Source organism: Tympanuchus pallidicinctus, unplaced genomic scaffold (assembly GCF_026119805.1).
Source record: "Tympanuchus pallidicinctus isolate F22 unplaced genomic scaffold, pur_lepc_1.0 scaffold22, whole genome shotgun sequence".
In the NCBI taxonomy this organism is placed as follows: Eukaryota; Metazoa; Chordata; class Aves; order Galliformes; family Phasianidae; genus Tympanuchus; species Tympanuchus pallidicinctus.
This window is the reverse complement of record NW_026294739.1, coordinates 26,149,348-26,169,327: the sequence shown is the minus strand read 5'-3', so window position 1 is coordinate 26,169,327 and position 19,980 is coordinate 26,149,348. Positions and strand designations below refer to the sequence as shown.

The 19,980-nt window shown below is 40.3% G+C and overlaps 1 protein-coding gene across 1 annotated transcript; it reads right to left on the bottom strand.

Moving 5' to 3' along the window:
• Positions 1 to 172: 172 nt before the first annotated feature.
• ZDHHC7 (zinc finger DHHC-type palmitoyltransferase 7) lies at positions 173 to 18,174 on the bottom strand. The gene is made up of 8 exons (XM_052685703.1): positions 18,037 to 18,174; positions 13,037 to 13,120; positions 10,857 to 11,179; positions 8,537 to 8,661; positions 4,370 to 4,466; positions 3,815 to 3,896; positions 3,419 to 3,549; positions 173 to 2,414 (listed from the first exon to the last, which is right to left on the bottom strand). Exons 3-8 carry the CDS (start codon positions 11,160 to 11,162, stop codon positions 2,238 to 2,240), a joined length of 918 nt encoding a protein of 305 aa, XP_052541663.1. The 5' UTR covers positions 11,163 to 11,179; positions 13,037 to 13,120; positions 18,037 to 18,174; the 3' UTR covers positions 173 to 2,237.
• Positions 18,175 to 19,980: the final 1,806 nt, after the last annotated feature.

Sequence of the window (19,980 nt, the reverse complement as noted above, 5' to 3'; positions counted from 1 at the left end):
CCTAAATTAAACCCATGTTCTTGGAAAGAACATATTTAATCTGGAATAGTGTCAGCCATTGCTTGACATACATACAGATTACAAACCTAAGGATGCAACACCATTACCCTGGAAAGATTTAAATATATATGTGCAAAAACAAGTTATACATATGGGGCAGAAGTGAATCAACTTTAAGACTTCAATTAATTACTTTATTTCTTTCTTTACATTAAAAAATTACAAGGGTTTGAAAAGCCAAGTAAACCTGATTTCACACACGCACACACTTGCTAAGTCACAGAGTTCATCCGTTTGAAGTGATAGTTTCTGATTCTCATCAGGATATTTTATTAAACAATATACACATTGAGAGCCTCATGACAAAGCCAGACATTATTTTTTTTTCCCCAGCATTTAAGATGTGCAACTGAATATGCAAAGATTCTCGTGGAACTTCTGCCTTCCCCTTCACTTGTGTGAGATACAGCTTTGTTCAGCTGGCTGCAGTTTCAATGGCTGTGTCCACCCAGTGCCCACTCTCCAGACTTACACACCATCTCCCCCAAGCAAACTGAACGTACTGCACAGTACTGCACAGTTCTGTTTGTTTTGCAGGGTGGTTGGTAAGAAAGGGACCCATTGGTAAGTTTACTCACACAATAGTATGAAACCTGACGAAATGAGAGGCCACAGACAGCTAGAAATGGAGAAGCAGGTCACTGAAGAAAGGAAGCACAACCCCTGTGGTAAGTAAACTTACTGGCATAAGATTCTCCAGCACACTGAACTGCTTGAAGTGGGACAGATCATCAGTGCAACTTGCAAAGCAAAAGCAAGAACAGGACAATTTTAAGGCAAGTCCCAGAACAGGGAGCAAATTACTTTCTAGGCACGATTTCAAGCTCTGCATCAAGGCTCCTGTTTTATCCTTTGTATCGTCAGTAACTTCTAGAAGGAAAAAAGAGTTTTAATTGTTCAAGAATCCACCTGCAGTTAAATTTCATTACTGGCAATTTGCATTTCATTACTTGCAGGCTTACAAACGTTTCTGAGCACTACTGTTGTTTGTCAGGCCCACATAAAGCAGTTCTAGATCTAGACTGTTCTCTTCTCTTGAAAGCAATTTTGGATGGAAGATGGTAAAATTGAAATTAATCCCTTTTATTGCAGATTTTTCTACTTTGAAGACATGTTGTACTTGAGAAAGAGGGAAGCTGTGTCAGCACTAAAGGAACCTCCCTCATTCTTCCCATTTCTCTGCTCATGGGACCATTTTGCTCATGGGACCATGAATTAACAGTGTTCCCCTCATGAATAATCCAAACAACGAAAAAAAGGAGCAGAACAAGACCTTACAAAGACGACTGCTCTCAGTAGATTGATGCCAATCTGCAGTATTTTTCATTTTAACAGTCACTGGCCCCAGTTATCCCTGCTCAGAGGACAAGATACAAACCTCAGAACACCTACATACATAAGTTCCTCTAGAATCAATGCACAAGGATTGAAGATGCATATCTGAGGGCAGAATTCTGCTCTCAGCTGTTAAGTGTCATTTACTGAAGACTCAGAACTTACCTAAATGCCACACGAGATTAATACTGCCAAACACAAGACATGCTGTGAGCCTGGGAAGACATTTGGCAGGGGTGTAATAGTGCCTCTGACATGTTATGCTGTCGTGTGCACAAGTCCCTTGAATCACTTGCATATGAAGAATGTGTGTCTGAGGTGGGACACAAAAGTATAGCTCCATTTATTAGGACAAGCTGAAATATAAATCAAAACTGAACAAACCACTATTCCCTGAAAACTGGATTTAGAAGGCTGGGTCTCATTTGAGATCACCTTTCACCAGAATGCTTCTCCTTATGATTGACAACTGCACTTAAGTATATAATTTTTATAAAAACACACTGGTAATTCCCCAAACATTTATCAAATAAAAAGGGTTTAACAAAAAAAAGCATAATTAATCTCAAAAAATAAATTACAGTAGCATGACAACATTTGGCTTCTTTAGTGTGACCACGTGCTTTTTTTTCTATGTTATCTTGCTGTTAAGACCATTACAGATCCAGTTTGTGTCTCTGAAAGTTAATGAGATGTCTGTGACGATAAACGTATAAAACTCTGCTTGCTACAAGCAAATGTCTGGTATCAGTTTCACCTGGTCACAGATTATATGTAGACAGCCTTTTCTGGCCCCAAATAAATATTATATAGTATTCTTGCAAGTTCCAGCATAACTAGACTCAAACAGAAAATTCAGGTCCTCCTTTCTTCGATCTCAGTAGGATTTGTCTGATCCTAAATCCTGCAAAAGGATTAATCCACAGGAGTGAAGGCTGACCCCCAAAAACAGATTTCATTCCTTCCCATCGCAGCCTCCGCTCCCACGTTGGCTTTTCACTCTTCAGTCTTTCGATCTCCTGTATGCAAACAGATGTGCAGTGACACACTGTCCAAAGTCTACAAGTCATTACCCAAACTGATGATTTCACATTCTTTTAATTTATAGAGAGCTCACTGGTGCCTTACTGATATTTATTTAGCACAAACAAAATGTGAAAAGCTGATTCAACCCTGCAGGTAGACAGAAAAAGACTTACAAATTATTTCTACCTTTTCTCCCAGCCCTCCAAACTGAAAGACAAAATGGGCAGAAAAGCTGATGCTGAAGTTATAAGATCTGCACACAATACACCTCCACCAAACGTTCTTTACTCTTTTAATGGCATCAAGTAGTGAGGCTCCCAAGAAGATGCTCGTATTGTAATTACTGAAGCTAGGCCTACTCTCCCCAAATGCATTTTGTTTTCTTAATTTCCCACTAATGAAAGCCAGATATTTACTGATTTGTTTTTCATTTTGTAACACACGAAGGCCTTTAATACAGGAGTACTCTTCAAACAGCCCCAGATGAGAAAAGTCTAAATAGCCACAATGTTCAAATTCCTTACGTTTCGAGTCAATTATCTGGCATCAAATATCCTCTCAAGGCCTGAAAACTGCAAATCACAGGCCAAGGGGATCAAATGCCCAAACGATGGTTATATTTGAACAAAATATATCAAAGTAGAGAAGCAATGTGAAGAATTAAAACAAAACAGCTGAGGAAAGCAGTCATTTCTCCTGACATTTCAGGAGTTTCTGAAGGTTGAGAAGTCCAAACTGATGTCAGAAGTTGTGCAACACGCATAATTGAAAACCTAACTATAAAACTTATGTCAGAAAAGGAAACAATGCAAGAACATCTGCTAGAAAGCATAAATCAAAGTAGTTTCTCAATTTTATGAGTGAGACTAAAAATTGTGATTCATTTCAGATTTCAGGTTTTGTACAAAATGAGAGTTTTCCTTCATGTAAATCAGATTATATCTAACCACATCTTTCTACAAGAATTGTTACTGGACACAAAAATAGCAATCTTTACCGTTTCATCATTGCATATGGAGTGGATTTGGGTGCCAAACATGACTGCAGTGAAAGTGAGAAACAGAAAACCCTCAAGGCACAAGAAGATCATCAGGATCACAGTTACAGGTGGAGAGAAGTCACTGCATTCTGTGAAAACAACACATTAATTATGAAAAAGAATACATCTACAGAGCACGTTCATAGTAAGTTATCTCCTCTTCAATAAACAGCAATAAAAGCTGTTGGATTCTCGAAACATGTCACAATTGTAAGAAACTTAACAGGCATGAGAACATCTTTTAGACCTCACAGAAAAAGGCTAAAGTCTCATAACATGTCACGCAAGGGATTGAAGTAAGTGGAAGTGATGACTTTTCCTTAGTAACTTAGTGAAAGTTAAGTGTTTGCTTACCAGTCCACTGCCCTCGGACACAGGAGAAAAACTGAAACCCACACAGTATGAGCGCATGAGCTGAAATTAGGGCTATATACATCTGGAAATGAGAGAGAGTGCTTACTTTTGACTGCTGCCAGGTAGTAAACCAGACACTGTTTTCAGCCAGCCTTTACCACTCCACAGCAAATACACTTTCCTATTTCCAATTTTAGTTCAATGCAATGATGGACAAACAAAATCTAAGCTTGAATCTAAAAACATGGGCAACGATGAATGTTTATAAAGATTAGCTCCATCACTCACACCACAATTTCAATATCAAATCATTGCTATGTAAAACAGCAAAATTGGGATGACTTAAAATAACAGCACTTTACGAAACAGGTTGACATGAATATGGACAGAAAATACCTGGAGAATAACTTGGATGGGTGGAAAAAAGGAACAACAAAAAAAAATAATCACAAAGTAATTTTGCCCTTAAGTCATTACTCTCTACAAACACAATCAAAACAGTAACACTGAAGGTAGATTCGTACCAAAATCGAGCTGCTGCTGATTTTCCCTTACCGTAAACAAAACAAAAAATCTCTGATTCTTCTCCCCCACACAGTTATTCACCCAAGGGCAGTGGTGATCCATCTTTCGAATACATCGTTTGCAAATGCTAGGGGAAAGAAAACAAGACTTTAGTTGAGAAACCAGAGCTTGTGCTTTAAAAGAGAAATAAATGTTCTCGGTGGCCAGGAGATGCACTGAAATGAATTTTTGTGATGAACTGAAAAATGAGAAAGTCAAATATTTCAAAAGTTCATTTTACATCTGGCCAACAGCACCAAAGGGCTCAATTCTCTTGTATCCCAATGCCCATCTGCAGACAAATACAGAACAGCTGAAAACGTGTTGAACTTCTTCCCTAGATCAATAGCTTAAGATAGGCACAGACTCAGAGTGCTTCACATTTTCCTGCAAAACACTTAAAATGTTACTCATTTTCATTTCAGCAAATATCGAGCTCAATAAGCCTCCCAAATTCAGGTACTATTATTCAAAACATGTGCTTAGATATGCATAGTATCTATGAATGCTTCAGCAACAAGCCACAGAATAAAGTCAGATTACTATTAGAGTGGAGAAGGTTGGAAAAAAAAGCAGCTTTCCCATGCACAAAGTAATTTTTAAATCACTGCATATGGATGACTACAAAGTTATTGAGGAAGAAGCAGAACACACTTCCATGCTGGTAACAGGAACGGATCCCAAATCTCACACAGTCCCTCTGAAGCTCCCTTTGCTCTGAGCTGCCACGACCCACCCCTATATTTCCACTGCTTCTTGTCTTATCCATGACAACTCCTTTGATGAAAATCACTGTTCAAACAGTGCCATTCTCACACAAGAACACTACCATAAGGAAACACAGCTCAGAAGAAAACAGGTGTGATTCATGACAAGATGTTCAGAAGGCTCTGCAAAAGATTCTCCTTCCAGAGCAAGAGCCTTTATGCTCAGCCTCCTGTTAATTCTTGAGCTGTGAGGGAAAGCCAAGCTAATGCTCATCACCATGACCATGCAAGTCTTCTCCCAGAACACAGAAAATACTCTGCCTCTCTAAGACTGTTAAGGTGAAGGACTGAGTAAAATTATATCCGGATTCAAATCACGGCAACCACTTCAAAGGATGAGAAGTGGGCAGGAATCACTTTTGCTCATTCAGTATTTCTCACAAGCCTACTCAGCTCCCCCAAGACATCAGATGCTTGGAACCCCGCCTTCATTTCTAATTTAACACCGCCATTCAACAAATGCTTCCTGCCATCAAACTGCGATGCTGAAGGCAGTGGCACAGCTTTCCTCCCACCCCAGCCATTTGTATGCTGTTACTTCCCTGGTCCCAGCACTGACATACATGCAAGCAAGAGTTTGGGGAAACCACTCCATTCGCTGCAATCTGGGTCGTTTCACTGTGCATGAACCCTGTTGCCTGCATGAGAGCAAAAGGAGCAGCATGGCATTAAGAAGCTGCAGACAAAGGAAAGTCTTCTCCAGCCTGCTGAATGCACTCAGGCAATTGCAGATGCAATTACAGTTTCGAGTGCCAAGGATAATGTTCAGGAAGACAAGAAGCTTAACAGAAATTGGCCTGGATAACAGAAATTCACAGAAAAGCTGAAGCAACCACCTCAGTGACTTGATTCTGAGTATCAGTTCTCCACACAGAAAAGCAGGCACTCAGAACAGGGTGGAAATAACAACAGCTGTGCCTCTGCAGAAACAATACAGCATTCACTCAGCATAACCTCCTCCTTATGCTGAAAGTGTTAACTGCTCAGTAAAATCTTGGTTTCAAGTGTTTTATGGAGGCCAGATATCCAAGTTGTAAACAGAGGTTTCTTGTTTGTTTTCCCATCACTAACAGTACTATGAAATTATTTTTCTTCCTCAAAAGGACTTCTGCAGCGTTGCACAACAATTTTCATAACTACATCATAAGAGCCTCTTCTGTTAACAGTTTACTACTCAAAATCTGCACTGTGGCTTTGAGTGCAACTGTTTCTCAATAGGAACTGACTTCAATCTGCATTTTCAACTCTCTTTTACCAGCAAGTTGCCAATTTGACTACTTGGGACAAGACCATCTTCTTAATATTCTCAGAAGGGTTTGTAAGTCAATAAGAAGCTGGCAGTATAATCAAACCAACTTCTTTGTTTCCTATTTGGAACACTTTTGCAGTGCTAAATCTATGGCAAAGAAGCAGATTCTAATAGGGGTTTTCCAGCCCATTTACCTGTCCATACAACATATATTAAACATTCAGAAAACTGCAGGAAAACAACACCCAACTCTTTGTTTTCTACTTATGACAAGTTAACAAACTTCTAGTAGCACTATATGGCCAACACAAAGACAGACAGTTAAACTAGTTTCCAACTGCTGAGAAAAGCGTTAACAGCAGGTTCACAAAACACTTTCAGGTTCAACTTTTCCCTTTCAGAATGCAGAACATCTCACAAAGGATCTCACCAAAGCATAGAAAAGTAAAGTAAAAAAACAATCACAAGGTCACACAATGATAGAATGATATGGGTTGGAAGGGACAATTTCTACTAGACCAGCTTGCCCATGTAGAACACTAATTATTCCATCAGCATTGCCTCATCTGGGATCCCAGGCTACTGGAACAGCCAACATTGCTGTGTCTGAAGGAGGACGCCCAGATGTAACCCAGCAGCTCTACAGCTTCATCTGTAACCCCCATGGCTGTTGATCTACCATTCAAGCAGTGCCTGTGCAGAGTTACACAACTGCATGGGCTCTGGGCTCCTCAATTCTCCAGCTTCTTTGTTCATATGTAGATTTCAACATAAAATGTCTTCATTTTCCAAATTAGAAAATCCTACAGGGATTGAAGATGTGGGAAACACTTTACGGAGATACACCTGTAAAGTCTGTAGGAGCCAGCCTAAATCTGCCACGAGCAAATTAACAAGATCCAACCTACACTCAGCAGAGCCTCTGGGTATCCCTTTGCTGCATCCCACGAACACAACACAACCTGAACAGATGGCACAAAGCTGTTCTGGCTCTCCATAGGATAACAGTTTATATTCTAGCACAAGAAAGCAGCTGCATTGCTTCCACCCCCAAGCCTGCCCAGCTAACAGCACAGCTGTGTTCATGTAACGCTCTGCTGGAGCTAATACTGCCAGCCAGAATCAAACTCACTGCACATGAAGCCATGCCTGGTGTCTGCATCCATGCCACAACTAACCTGAAACAAAGAGAAATCAACTGAAAGATAATTCTATACAAGGCTATTTATATATGACACTTTTCCCCTCGCATTCCAGATACAAAAACCCACTCACATCTGAGATGAGAGCAAGATTTCAGTGCCAAAGCAGAGTATTTATAATGGAAATAGCTTTTCAGCTGTAACTTTCACAAAGAAATGCGACACACAGTGAGACACTTAATTTAGAAACCACACATTTACAGAACATGTGAAGTGTCCTGACAAGACTTCTGTTCTTTTGAAGGCTACCAGCTCAGAAACTTAATATGCCACAGAATTCAATACATATACTCTTTGCACCTAGAAAGAGACACCAGAAACATTTACATATTTATGTGAGCCCTAATTATGCAGGCCTATCTATTCAACTTGCACAATAAATATCAGAAATGCACATTTATACTGCCTGAAAATTCAGAAGACTGAGAGTTGATCAACAACGTGCATATTTATTATCCCATGTATAGCCCTATAAGTTCAAACTGACATCACTTTGATCGTAATTAAAATGAGTCTTCAACAAACAGAAACACATTTAACTGACTATTCATAGAACTTTGAGAAAATAAGGAACCAATTTAGATGTAATCGCAAGTGAAGCACTACAAAATCTAACAGTATTTTCTTGATTTAAGATTGAAGGAGTCACTTATTTCATTAGTTTCTACCTGAAAAATTCCTTGAGATTCTTGCCTTTGTCCCCCATTACTAACATGTGGCACAATAATTAGAATGATGCAAAGGAAAACAGATTTTAACAGCATCTCTTGCTTCCTTCCCCCCATCCACGCTCACGCTACAGTATAAGACACCCTGCAATGTATAAGTCTCTGAAAACTTTCTTGAATATCAAAAATATCTGTGGGGAAAAACTGACATATAAATCAGGAAGACATACCATGAATAACTGCTTTAAAAAATAAACCAAACCAGGGCATACCTGCAATGGTGTGCACGTTCAGGTTTGATACTACAGCACTTCGGACATTTGTAGATCACTTCTCCTGGTTTTAGTTGCAAATTATCCATGTACTCTTTAGTGGCATTTCCTTTGGGTACAGCTCCCTGAAATCATTTCAATTGAAACAGAAAAAGCTGCTTAAATGGTATGAAAGTGTTTAATAATACATTTTTTAGACTCCATACCAGTAATCTCAGGATAATTGCTGAAATAAATTCATTTACTTGAAGTTAATCTGCCATAAGCCAGAGCCACTTCAAATCAGCAAGCTACCAATGCATGACCTCAAGATCTATTTCATTTCAGCAAGACACAGCTATAGCCAAGTACTGGCATACTCCTGCCAGAATCTGTTGTTGCTTAAATAGAATGATGAGGAAGACACACCAATACACGCAGATGTGGGCACTACAGGTACAGTATTTGCTTACGAGTTACTCCAAGTTTGGCACTAAAAAGAAATATGCTTTCACATAAACGTGACATTCTATTGTTAAAGTCAGCATAAAGTCAGCAACTACTTGAAAGCTTTTATTTCAACTCTCCAGTTCCAAGCTTTTGCTACCCATTCCATGTAAACAAGTTTTTTCCCTTGACATCCAAGCTTTTAGCTTGCACACCTCCAGTATAACCACCATCAGCTTCTCCATTTTGTACCCAGCATTTCCTTCTGCCTGTTGCTCCTGTGAAAGACCTCCATGGCAGACAGCTGAAAGAACCAATTCAGAAGCAAAACAAACCACCAGGAAAAGAAACCATGTTTCAATTGATTAGTTTTTTAAATTGTTCATCAAAACGCTCCATTTGCAGCTGTTCTGACACAAAGGGCAATGACGAACTGTGAGGAACTGGCAGGATTGCTTCTTCCAGTAACAGTATCAGAGGCAACAGACAACAATCTTGCATTGATGCTGTTTGAGAGACAGTTTAAGTCCTGCCCCAGATAAGCAGTGCTAAATGGTGCTTTAAACTTGAACCAGCTGGTCTTTGAAGAGGCACAAACTTCTTAAAGACCATCCTGTATTGCTGAAGTGGTTTTTTTGCAATATATATTACCTTAAACATTCACATTTAATGTATGATAGCACTTCACAGTATAAATGGAGAACTATCTCAAAGACAGATGTTACTCCTGAATGCACAAATTTATCTTGTTCCAGGTGACTCTAGGCTTATAAAACATCTCACAAATTCACCTACTCATCTGTACCTAACCACAGCATCTTCAGATCATTCCCTTAACATTCTGATGACAAAAACCACTCTACTTATATATTTTCCACGCTCAGACTGTTGCTAACTCCTTACAATTAAAAAAAAATACAGCTCTGACAGTATGTTGTAATTCACATAAGTTTAGAAGTGATATATTCCTATTTCCTTCAATCTTCTATCACACAGTCATGTCTTCCATGCTAAGAGAGGGGAGGAGAGGAGTGAATAAGAAAAAAGAGAGTGACTCATCTCTGTTGCAGTGAGAGCAACACAGGTCTAGAAAGAGACACAGTTTTACCAGTGCATATTTTGAAGTAACCTGTCCTTAAACTTTATTAGCTGTCAGTCTGCAGAGGTCATAACATTTTAATCAACTACTCCATAAATTGTTTCAAAATCCTAGAGAAAATAGTCTTCCCTCCCCTTATCCCTCTTCCAACAGATGTGTTTCCTAGAAGTAACAGATCTAACCACAAAATGAACAATTTAAACTCTTGGATTCCTAAACTAAAAGTCCTAAAAGTTAATAGTTTTAGGACCTCTCACAGCTATTGTCATAACAGCAGGGAGGTTAAACTCACACTTTCCTTCCACTGACTCTAAATATCTACAAGAGGTAATGCATGAATGATGAGTAGAGGTTTTTCAGCATGCCTACCTCTGAACTTCCTCCACTTGCCATAAATGGAAGACATATTTCAACTGGTACAATAAGATGTAACTACACCTTTCATAAAGCTATGAAAATAAATCTAGAGAAAAAAAAAGGAGGGGGGGGAAAAAAAAGACTGAGGATTTACCAGCTTCTTCACAACGGGTTAATATTTAACAAATGAACTGTACTTCTCATGAGCCCACCTCTGCCTTATAATGTGTCTTATACTGCCTGCAGCTCAAGGCAAAGCTTATTTGTGGTTTCATTCACATAAAAACAGGCAAAGCATAGTTATAGTCCCTCCAACTCGAGGAGTTTGGGCCTAACATTATTTTTTCCTTACTAAGAGGGAACAAATACCAAATTTCTCTGCTGCTGATGAGTGATATGAAAGAATACTCCAAGACCAAGGAGCAATTGCATACTTACTGGATCGGTTAGCATGGTTCTCAGATGTGATGACAAAGCTAGCACTGCCAAGCAGTTAAAGAGAACACCGTTGATCACAGAGTACCAAAAGTCTTTGGAAGGCAGCAGCATGACAAAAGTCACTACGAAGTCTGCATAGACAACCAGAAGCCACGTCATTATAGCACAGACCATACCACAGCCATCTCGGATGAACCAAACCCTCTCTGCCATGTCGGCCTCTGAGGAAGAGGAATCATAGCTGTCATTTTCAGCAAGAAGTGGGTGGTGCTCAACATCACGGAATCTGTGCCCCGATGACTGCATGGTTCTCTGGACTTGCCCTGCAGGAAGCAAAGATACCATTATTACACATCAGGAAACCAGAAATGGGGGTGCTCTCCTTTTCCATTTCTGTAAAATAAAACACATTCAGCTTCAAAACAATGAATGGGATTGCATGATCAAAACTTAACAGTTCTATGACTGCATAAGGATGAAATGTTTCTATGAGACACTAATTTACAAAGTTTCAGCAATAATTTCGTAAGCTACTTCATTAGTGTTCTAATTCTGTAACTTATTTTTATCACGTTAATTTGATGCTTGATAAATGGATTTCAGAACAACCTTAATTCCACCTTGCTATGCCTGTAAACTACTCATCTCTTTCTGTTAAAAATGTAACCTCTTTCTTTTAGCCCTAATCATTCCAAATGGCAAACTCTTCATCAGATTACAGTTTATATCTCTCAGAAAATTACTAACTATGACATTTGCCTTCAGAGCTTTTGTACTGCTTCATAACTTCAGAGAAAAGTAGAACAGAAATACCAGTGCTCCAGAACACCGTTAACAAAAAGCAGAGCAAGTTCGAAAGCAACTAAATTTGTGGACAGAAGTGCAATTGTATTTAAAATTTAAAAAACCAACAAGAAAACACCCACAAAAGCATGACCACACAACAAAAATGCAACAACAACAACAAAAAAATCAGATTGGATAACTGAGAAAAGCATCTCAGATCAGACCAGACCTAAGGGAAACAAATGGCAGCGGTTAAATTAGCACAGCAACGGATTGCACAAACCAGATTTTCAAAGAACACATTTATTAATTTAATTTCATCAGAATGCTTTTAAGGCTTTGCTGTTGTTCCAACGTGAAACAAAAACAAGATTCAAAACTGTATCAGATTTCATGAAAACAGTTATTTTTCAAACATCTCTAGGCAGCAAAAACACACAATGGCAGCACAGAAGTGCTGTCAACAACCAGAGACAAATTAAAGCTTAAACATTAAGATTGGGCTCTTACCTTGAAGTATACTGTGTTCCAAAAATTATATTGATTCATGCTATTAAAGCCCATATCAAAGAGAGCTGTGAAAGCATTATATTGATTGGTGACAGCTATGAAGAAGTCTCAGGTTTTTCTCTGTTATAAAGGTAGTCTATATGAGACTTTGGGTTATATCCCAAGACTCTGAATATAGCCTCAAAGGGTGAAAGCAACCACACCAAGTGAAAAGTCTCACACTGGAGACAGTTTTCAAATGAAGCTCTATGTTTTAAGAACCTTCAAAAATCTCACAGTCCCATCTACCAGGAATCATGAATGATAAACACATTCTGCTTAACAAACCCTTCTGGCCCTTAAACTTTAATGGTTAGAAAAAGGCAGGAATCATCTCAAAGACCAGAAATGAAAGCAGTATACGCAGATTACAGTGCAGAGATTCCAAAGTAACATTTAAAATAGATGCTCCTCCAAGATCTCTTTGCTGCATAGATGTTTCCAATTATTTGAAAGGAGTCAATGAAGCAAAACAATCAAGCTTCCAGTTCTGAAGCTTCAAACAGAACACAAATTTGGAATTCCATCCAGAGAGGATGCAGTATCTCCCAGTAGAAATGTGCAATTATTTTTCAATCAAGGCAAGTTTTCAGCTGCTCAGACCAACAAGTTATCACCATAAATCAGGACATCAAGATTCTGAATAGAAATAAGTCAGTACTGCATACTCCCTGACATATGTGGATTTTAGCTTAATTCTGCAAACAACTACTCCAGCATGCAAACAGAATGGCATGAGATTGCTATCTTCAATTTGTTTAATTGTTTAAAAAACACCCAAAACATTTTTAACACAACAGGAAAAATCGAAATTAAAAAAGAAAAAAAAAAAAAAAATCACATACCTCACAATTGTTCTGTATGTTATTCTGACATCATGTCCTTCCTTTGGGCTACACTAGGATATTCATAGTCATATCTGATGAAATCTGAAAAGACATCACCACAAAACTGATTAGTAAATCACTTTTGCTTTATCAGGAAAACGTTAAATAGAAACAATGTACCACCATAGGAGTGTGCTGCATGTAATTTCAGCAAGCAAACTTCTGACCAAAGGGGATAAAAGCCTTTTAGACTTTTTAAGTTATCATAAAGATCACTCTAAAAACCTCTAGACAGTGTTTCAATTAACACTGCATCCATCTTGTTCTGTAATTCTAACATAAGCTAGGAGCAAATGTTTTCAAACTAATCATTAATCCAAACAGGGACAATTTAAAATAAAGAAACTACTCTTTCCAGAATCTGTAGATAAAAGAAAATGCTCCACAATTCTGCCAATGGAAACATGCACTTAGAAAGTTCTGAAATTTCAAATATATTATGTTATTACAATGCAGAAGTCAGTATAAGAACTCAAACGCTAACACGAGCTGTTCTAATCACGTCTTGTTTCACAATACAAATGTTTCACCAACTTTAATCACGTTCCTTCCTTTTCATTGGGATGTAACAAGCTGAAGACAGACTGTGTGAAGCGAGAGCATTTCTTCTAAACAGCCTAGAAGTTTCATAACCATTTTCATAACAAATGGGAACATATTTTATTTAGAAAATCAGGTACTTCAAAGCTTGAAAGGCTTCCATTCTGGAAATGTCTTCCAGTATGTGAAGGGAGCATGTAAGAGGAAGGGGAATGGCTGTTTATAAGGGTGGGCAGTGACAGCACATGGGGGAATGGTTTTAAATTCAGACCGGGAGGTTTAGGTTGCATATTAGGAAGAAGTTTTTCACTCAGAGGGTGGTGAGGCACTGGAACAGGTTGCCCAAGGAGGCTGTGGATGCCCCATCCCTGCAGGCATTCAAGGCCAGGCTGGATGTGGCTCCGGGCAGCCTGGGCTGCTGGTTGGTGACCTGCACACAGCAGGGGGTTGGAACTGGATCAGCATTGTGGTCCTTTTCAACCCAAGCCATTCTATGAATCACCACATGGCATTTGGAACAAGGGAAGTTATACCAAGACAGACTTCCTCTGGAAACGAGAAGACTCGTGCCTTATTTAAACAAAATTGTATCATCTATAGAAGCCTAAAAGGTAATGAATATTCTTCTTAATGCACGTATAACTGAGCAAAGCTACTGAATTCTGTTTTGCTTTATGAATAACCTTTTATACACTTGTTAAACAAGGTTTCACAATGTTGTGAAAACTAGGATCATTAAGTTGTCACTGATGTGGCATTTTGAGGAAGTAGGAGCTCACAAAGCAAAGAAAGGCTGAGTACATCACGTTAGTTTGCAGCATCACCCACCCATTCCCTGAGTTGAAGATGACAAGCAATAGAAGAAGACATGTTAAGCCTCTGCAGGTAAAATATTGAAGTCAGAGGAATCATTTGAAATTATGAACAGAGAACTCAATGACAAGACAGGGACATGATTCATTTGGTCAGTTCCCAAATTCTCACTGCAGCTGTGTGTGATATGTCAGTGTTTCTTGCAGCATCTCCTGTTCTTGCTCTACGTGGAAGTGCCATCACAGTTCAGCTTTTGCAAGAACAAAAGATACAGTCGTTTTGATGTGACTCCTCCCTCCCTGGCCATCTTTGCTACTCCTCTATAGCTGCCTGCCCCATTACTCCCTGTCTTGGTCCCTTCAAGGAAAGAAGGATCAACAGTTGAAAAGCACTGACACCTTATCAAGCGCCATGCATGCATCGCCAAGACACTCACAGCTTTCCTGTAGGTGGCTGATTTATTCACTGCACTGTTTGTCCCTATCAACTGTGTCTGTCCCCCATTACACTCTGTCTCTGTGGAACAGCTGAAGTACAAACATCCAGGACAAAGCAAAACGCTTTAAACCTAATATTTTCAAACAAGGGTTTTTAATTTGGCCTTTTTCATGTATCTGGCACTGGAAGATAACATTGGATCATTCAACATTTCATGCAAAACATAATCCCTTAACACAGGTGATTGTATTAAATCTAGTCCAATGCAGTTCCACTGTTAGGTGTTATTTGAAATTCTCAGGTTAAGTTTGTCTTATCTGACCTACATCTCACTGTTAACTAAATGCAGGCACAAACAGCAGGCACTTGATTGGAATAAAAGGGTATTAAGAAGTGACAAGCAGACTGCTTAGAAAGCACGGGGAAACATGAAGAAAAACTGAAGTTATGATAAAAAGTCAAAACCAGTGGATAGATGGTCTTGTAAAATGACTGTGCCTGAAATGCTTGCAGTGTTCCAGTGGGGCTAAAGAGGAACCACTGCAACAGCAAATCTCCCATCTGTAGGCTTACTGGAATAAGGTTAGCACGGGCTTCAGAAAGATGAATGATATCATACTACTATTGCATTGGGAAGCCCCTCAGCTGTACAAGAAATAAGAAAAAAGGGCACTCTGAAGTCAACTCCAGTCCTTTCTCATTGTTATTTTTTTGAAGAAGAAAGTTCTTTATTGGCCTAGAAATGAAAACAAAACAAAACAAAACACCAACAACTTCTTTCACTGATATACAGGTAAGAATTGATATGCAGGTCTAAAATCCATCAGCTGCCAGAACTCAAATGTTTTGGGGTCAATTTACAGCTGCACAGTGGTTAGCTCTTTAGATTCCTCCTATTTCAGTGACAGTGCAGTGGAGAGAACTCTTTTCCTTCAGCTTTGCTGACTAAATGCTGGTAAGTCAGAAGTTGTAGGGATGCTATCAGGTATCACACACTTACATAAGCAGTGCTTACATAGGATCGATTCAAATCCTGCATAGGAAACACAGCGTTGGTGGCAAATCAAAATCACAGAATGGCAGTTTAAACATTAACTTCAAAAACTGCAGAATTTAAAAGCACACCAAATGGGCAACCGTACCATTGTGCCCATTATCACAGGCATTTTGGACCATTTGTTGCTGATAGATATCCACCAGATAACCACTAAACATACCCATGCCCAATCTAGGTGACTAGCTTTTCATTACAGATGCATGCAATCCAAACTAAAAAGCCATTTAATAAGTAAACTATGGCTTGTTACGACTTCTCTCAGCAACTGAACTAGCAAACAACCTCAGAACAAACAAATAAAACTGCTCTAGTAACTCCATCAAGCAGTAACTGTATGGAAAACACTTTCCTCAGCCCAAGCAACAGTCCTACTACACAACAACTCTGAATCAGTCCAACAACCATCAACTACAACCCAATTCTGTCCCATCCCCTCAGAGACAAAGCTGACCATCTCTCCAAAATCCTTCTTTTACATGCTTTATACCATATTTGTCTCATGAATGCCTCGTTTACGCTTTGCTGCCCTTTCTTGTACTAAACGACATATCCTCTACTACAGGCACAAGCTGACAATTTACAGTGGAAACATACAACAAATGTGATGCTGTTCGCATGCAGAGCTGGCAGCAAATTCAAGAGATGATCCTCATTAAGTATGTATTTAACAGTGAAGTTTAAAGCCACTTCTCTTTATGCCTGTCTTATACAGCAAGTAGAAGGACACAAAAAAACCAGTGGAGGTTTCCGTTTTCAGCTCTGAAAAGGCAACGTGCTTCTCAGAAATAAAAGGGAAACACAGAAGCAATAAAAGCACACATATGGATGTTTTACTGGGAAGCCAATCATATAATTACTCTTTACAAACATCCCCAAAACCCAGAAATGTGAATTCCGGGCAACACAAGTTATGCAAAATACAAGAAAAACCCTGGAAGCCTTCAGAACATGCATCTATATGATGAATTAAAGCCCTTTGCTCATCAGCAATGAATCTGATTAGAGCTGCGATATTGTCACTTTCCCACGTGCACCAAAAATCTGAGCAACACCTGAGATGATCAGCAAGGTGTCTTTTCTTTTTGAAAACAGCTTTTTTCCTTTATAGATGTGGAAGAGGAAGAGAATACATTTCACAAGACTTAAGTGCTCAGCAAAGAAACACAGCAACCAATTTACCATGAGTTCATTGGCCTACAAGAGCAAGGACAAAACACTTCTGGACTCAAGAACAACCCTGTCCTTCACCCAAGGACGGACAAAAGCACAATTCACATGAGTAATGGCCAACCTTTATAGCTTACCTACTTTGGAGCATGCCACAGACTCAAATTGAGATTAGATTCTAGAAAGCTTAAACAACTACCAGCATTGTTGCATGGAAGCTGGAAGCTTTGCTCTTTTGTCAATGACAAACGGATGTCACTTTCTACTTGAGAGCACAATTTTTTTTGTTGCAACCTTTCCATTTGTCAAATTATGCAATAACCTTACATTCATTTGAAGACAGTTTCCATATCACCATTGCTGATTGTGCTGCAATCTCAGGCTAGCAATACAGTTTTCCACCAGTTATATCCCTATCCAAATGTGATTTTCCCTTCAAGGTTCCAAGCAATGTCACAGATCAGAGCTGAAATATTTCCACTGGCAATTATCAGTATGGATTAAGAGTGTTAAAACCTTTTTTTTTTTTTTTCCATATCGGATAAAAACAAACTGTTCAAACCATTCTTTGGCCTTTTGACCACTGTAGCATGCAAAACATTTGCTCCCCTAGAGTTCTATGCCCTCATCAAAGGCATAATCAGGAAATTCGCGAGAAAAACACGGCACAAAATGTATTAATTTAGAGCAAAAGCGAGTGGATTTTAAAGAGACAGAAATTGCTATCAGTCTTTTAGCCCCAAGGAGCTCATTGAATTCAACCCAATTACGTCTTCGCAGCGTAACTCAACACCAGATCCTCTCCCAAAGCTCTCAGGACTTTCACAGCTCTCGGTCTCACCCCGCCTCGTCCATCGCCCGAGCCCCGCTCGGTACCCCGACGTGAACCGGTTCCCCGACGGCTGAGAAGGAGAGAGAAGGAGAGCACCGGGGATGCATTTACCTCAGGGCGGCGGCCCTGCTGCCCTCGGAGCCGTGATTGGCGCCGTGCCGGCGGCGCGTTGGGCCGAGCCGGGGCCGAGCCCCCCCTCGCCGGGCCACCGCGGGCGCCACCGTGCCCCTCCGCCGTGCGCTCCGCGGAGCCCAGCGCTCCCGGAAGTGGGCAGGGTAGCGCCGCAGGAGGCGGAAGTCGAGCGCCCCTCACTGCGCAGACGCGGCGGCAGGCAGGGCTCGCCGCTGGGATCAATGCGCATGCGCTGAAGACAGGCGAGTGCGTGTTGCGCGCAGCACGCATGCGCACAGCGCAAGTCAGATCGTCCTTGGCGCCGGCTGTGGGATGGGCGGGTAGTGCGCATGTGTTGGTGATGGAGCGTATGGGGGAGCGGTGGGCTGCCTGATGGGCAGGAGGAGATGCGCTTCGTCCAGTTGTTGAAACGAGACATTTTCCTTCCCGATGTCTGAAAAAAGAGTTGTTTGTGTCTGAAGACGATATCTCTGAAACGATATCTCTGCGGTGTTGAAGGTTACAGAGCGAAGATGCACAAGGCAACTCAGGGAGAGAAGCCTGAGCTGCTGTGCTCCTATGGCCCTGAGACACCCGGGCACAGCTCTGCCACAGCCTGCTAACCTGCCACTGCCTCCCCAGCCCTAGGCAGCTGGGCCAGGAGTGTTTCTGTGAGCACATCCTCTGCCTCTTTGAAGCCCTTGAAACCCCTTTGTAATCTGCCTCTGACAGTGAGGTACAAAGCAGCTAACCTATCACTGTGTGAGATGAGGGAGTATTTAAAGCACATTGAAAAGAAGCCTAAGAGTGGCATTATGACAGCTCAAACACACTTTTCCATCTTATTTTTCTTGTAGCATGAACACCATCTAGTGGGACATGGGCAGCAAGTGCTGATACACGCAATATAATACAGCTGTCTGTGTGCCTGTGCATGTTTCTATGCTTCTTTTCTTCCACTTCCTTCTCCTTTTGCACCAAAATATTGGAGACTTCAGAAAGACTTGCTTTTGTATGTAATCTTCTATTTCCCAACAGATGGATTTCATACAATGGGTGGAACTGTCTATCCCCAACTCTGCTATTCAAATGACAGCACACAGAATCACAGAATCACAGAAGCACCAAGGTTAGAAAAGACCTACAAGATCATCCAGTCCAACCATCCACCTATTACCAATAGTACTCAGTAAATCATATCCCTCAGCACAAAATCCAAACGTTCTTTGAACACCTCCAGGGTTGGTGACTCCACCACTGCCCTGGGGAGCCCATTCCAGTGCCTAGACACAAAAATCCATGCATAGAAAATCATAGAAGGTGATCTCTCTAACATTTTGTTTTCTCTCCATGTCATTCTAAATGCAGTGGAAACGCTGCAACCCTTATTAGTGGAACTGATCTTTCATAATTTGCCACTGCAGTGTAACTGCTCTTGTCCACTGGATGGTGCATCGCTTGTTTCTGGAGGGCAGCTGGAGGGCATCTTAAAATGTGTTGGAGTCGTGCTGACCTTGGCAAGCAATATAGATCTCTCCATATGTGAAAACAGAGGAGAAATTATATAGACAAAGCAGTTGTTTAGCAACTAAAAAAATAATACTTACATATAATATCATGTGATGTAAATACAGGCTGAAAACAGGACGTTTTCTCCCAGACCAGAGACTTCTCAAAGTTCAGGTCTTTCACTACACATGTGATTCTTGCTGGTGTTGGTGGATGTAGTTCTGAAAATCTAGATTCATTTGCAGCTCTGAGAGGATTAGAGACCATGAGATCATGAACCATTTTTTTTTTCTTGTAAGCTTTGATTTCTGTTCAAGAGAGCTCGGATAGGACAAGGCAGCAAATCAGTCTGAAATTCACCTTGTTTCCTTCTCTGTATTTTTAGCACTGTGCAGGTTTCTCATTTGCTCCTGAACTCAAAACCAAACAAATCAT

Coding starts and splice junctions, on each gene's coding strand:
- ZDHHC7 (XM_052685703.1), bottom strand. CDS start 11,162: ATGCAGTCATCGGGGCACAGATTCCGTGATGTTGAGCACCACCCACTT. Junction 8,662..10,856: donor GAACCATGCTAACCGATCCA/GTAAGTATGCAA, acceptor AAATGATTTCAG/GGAGCTGTACCCAAAGGAAA. Junction 4,467..8,536: donor GAACGTGCACACCATTGCAG/GTATGCCCTGGT, acceptor TCTTTCCCCTAG/CATTTGCAAACGATGTATTC.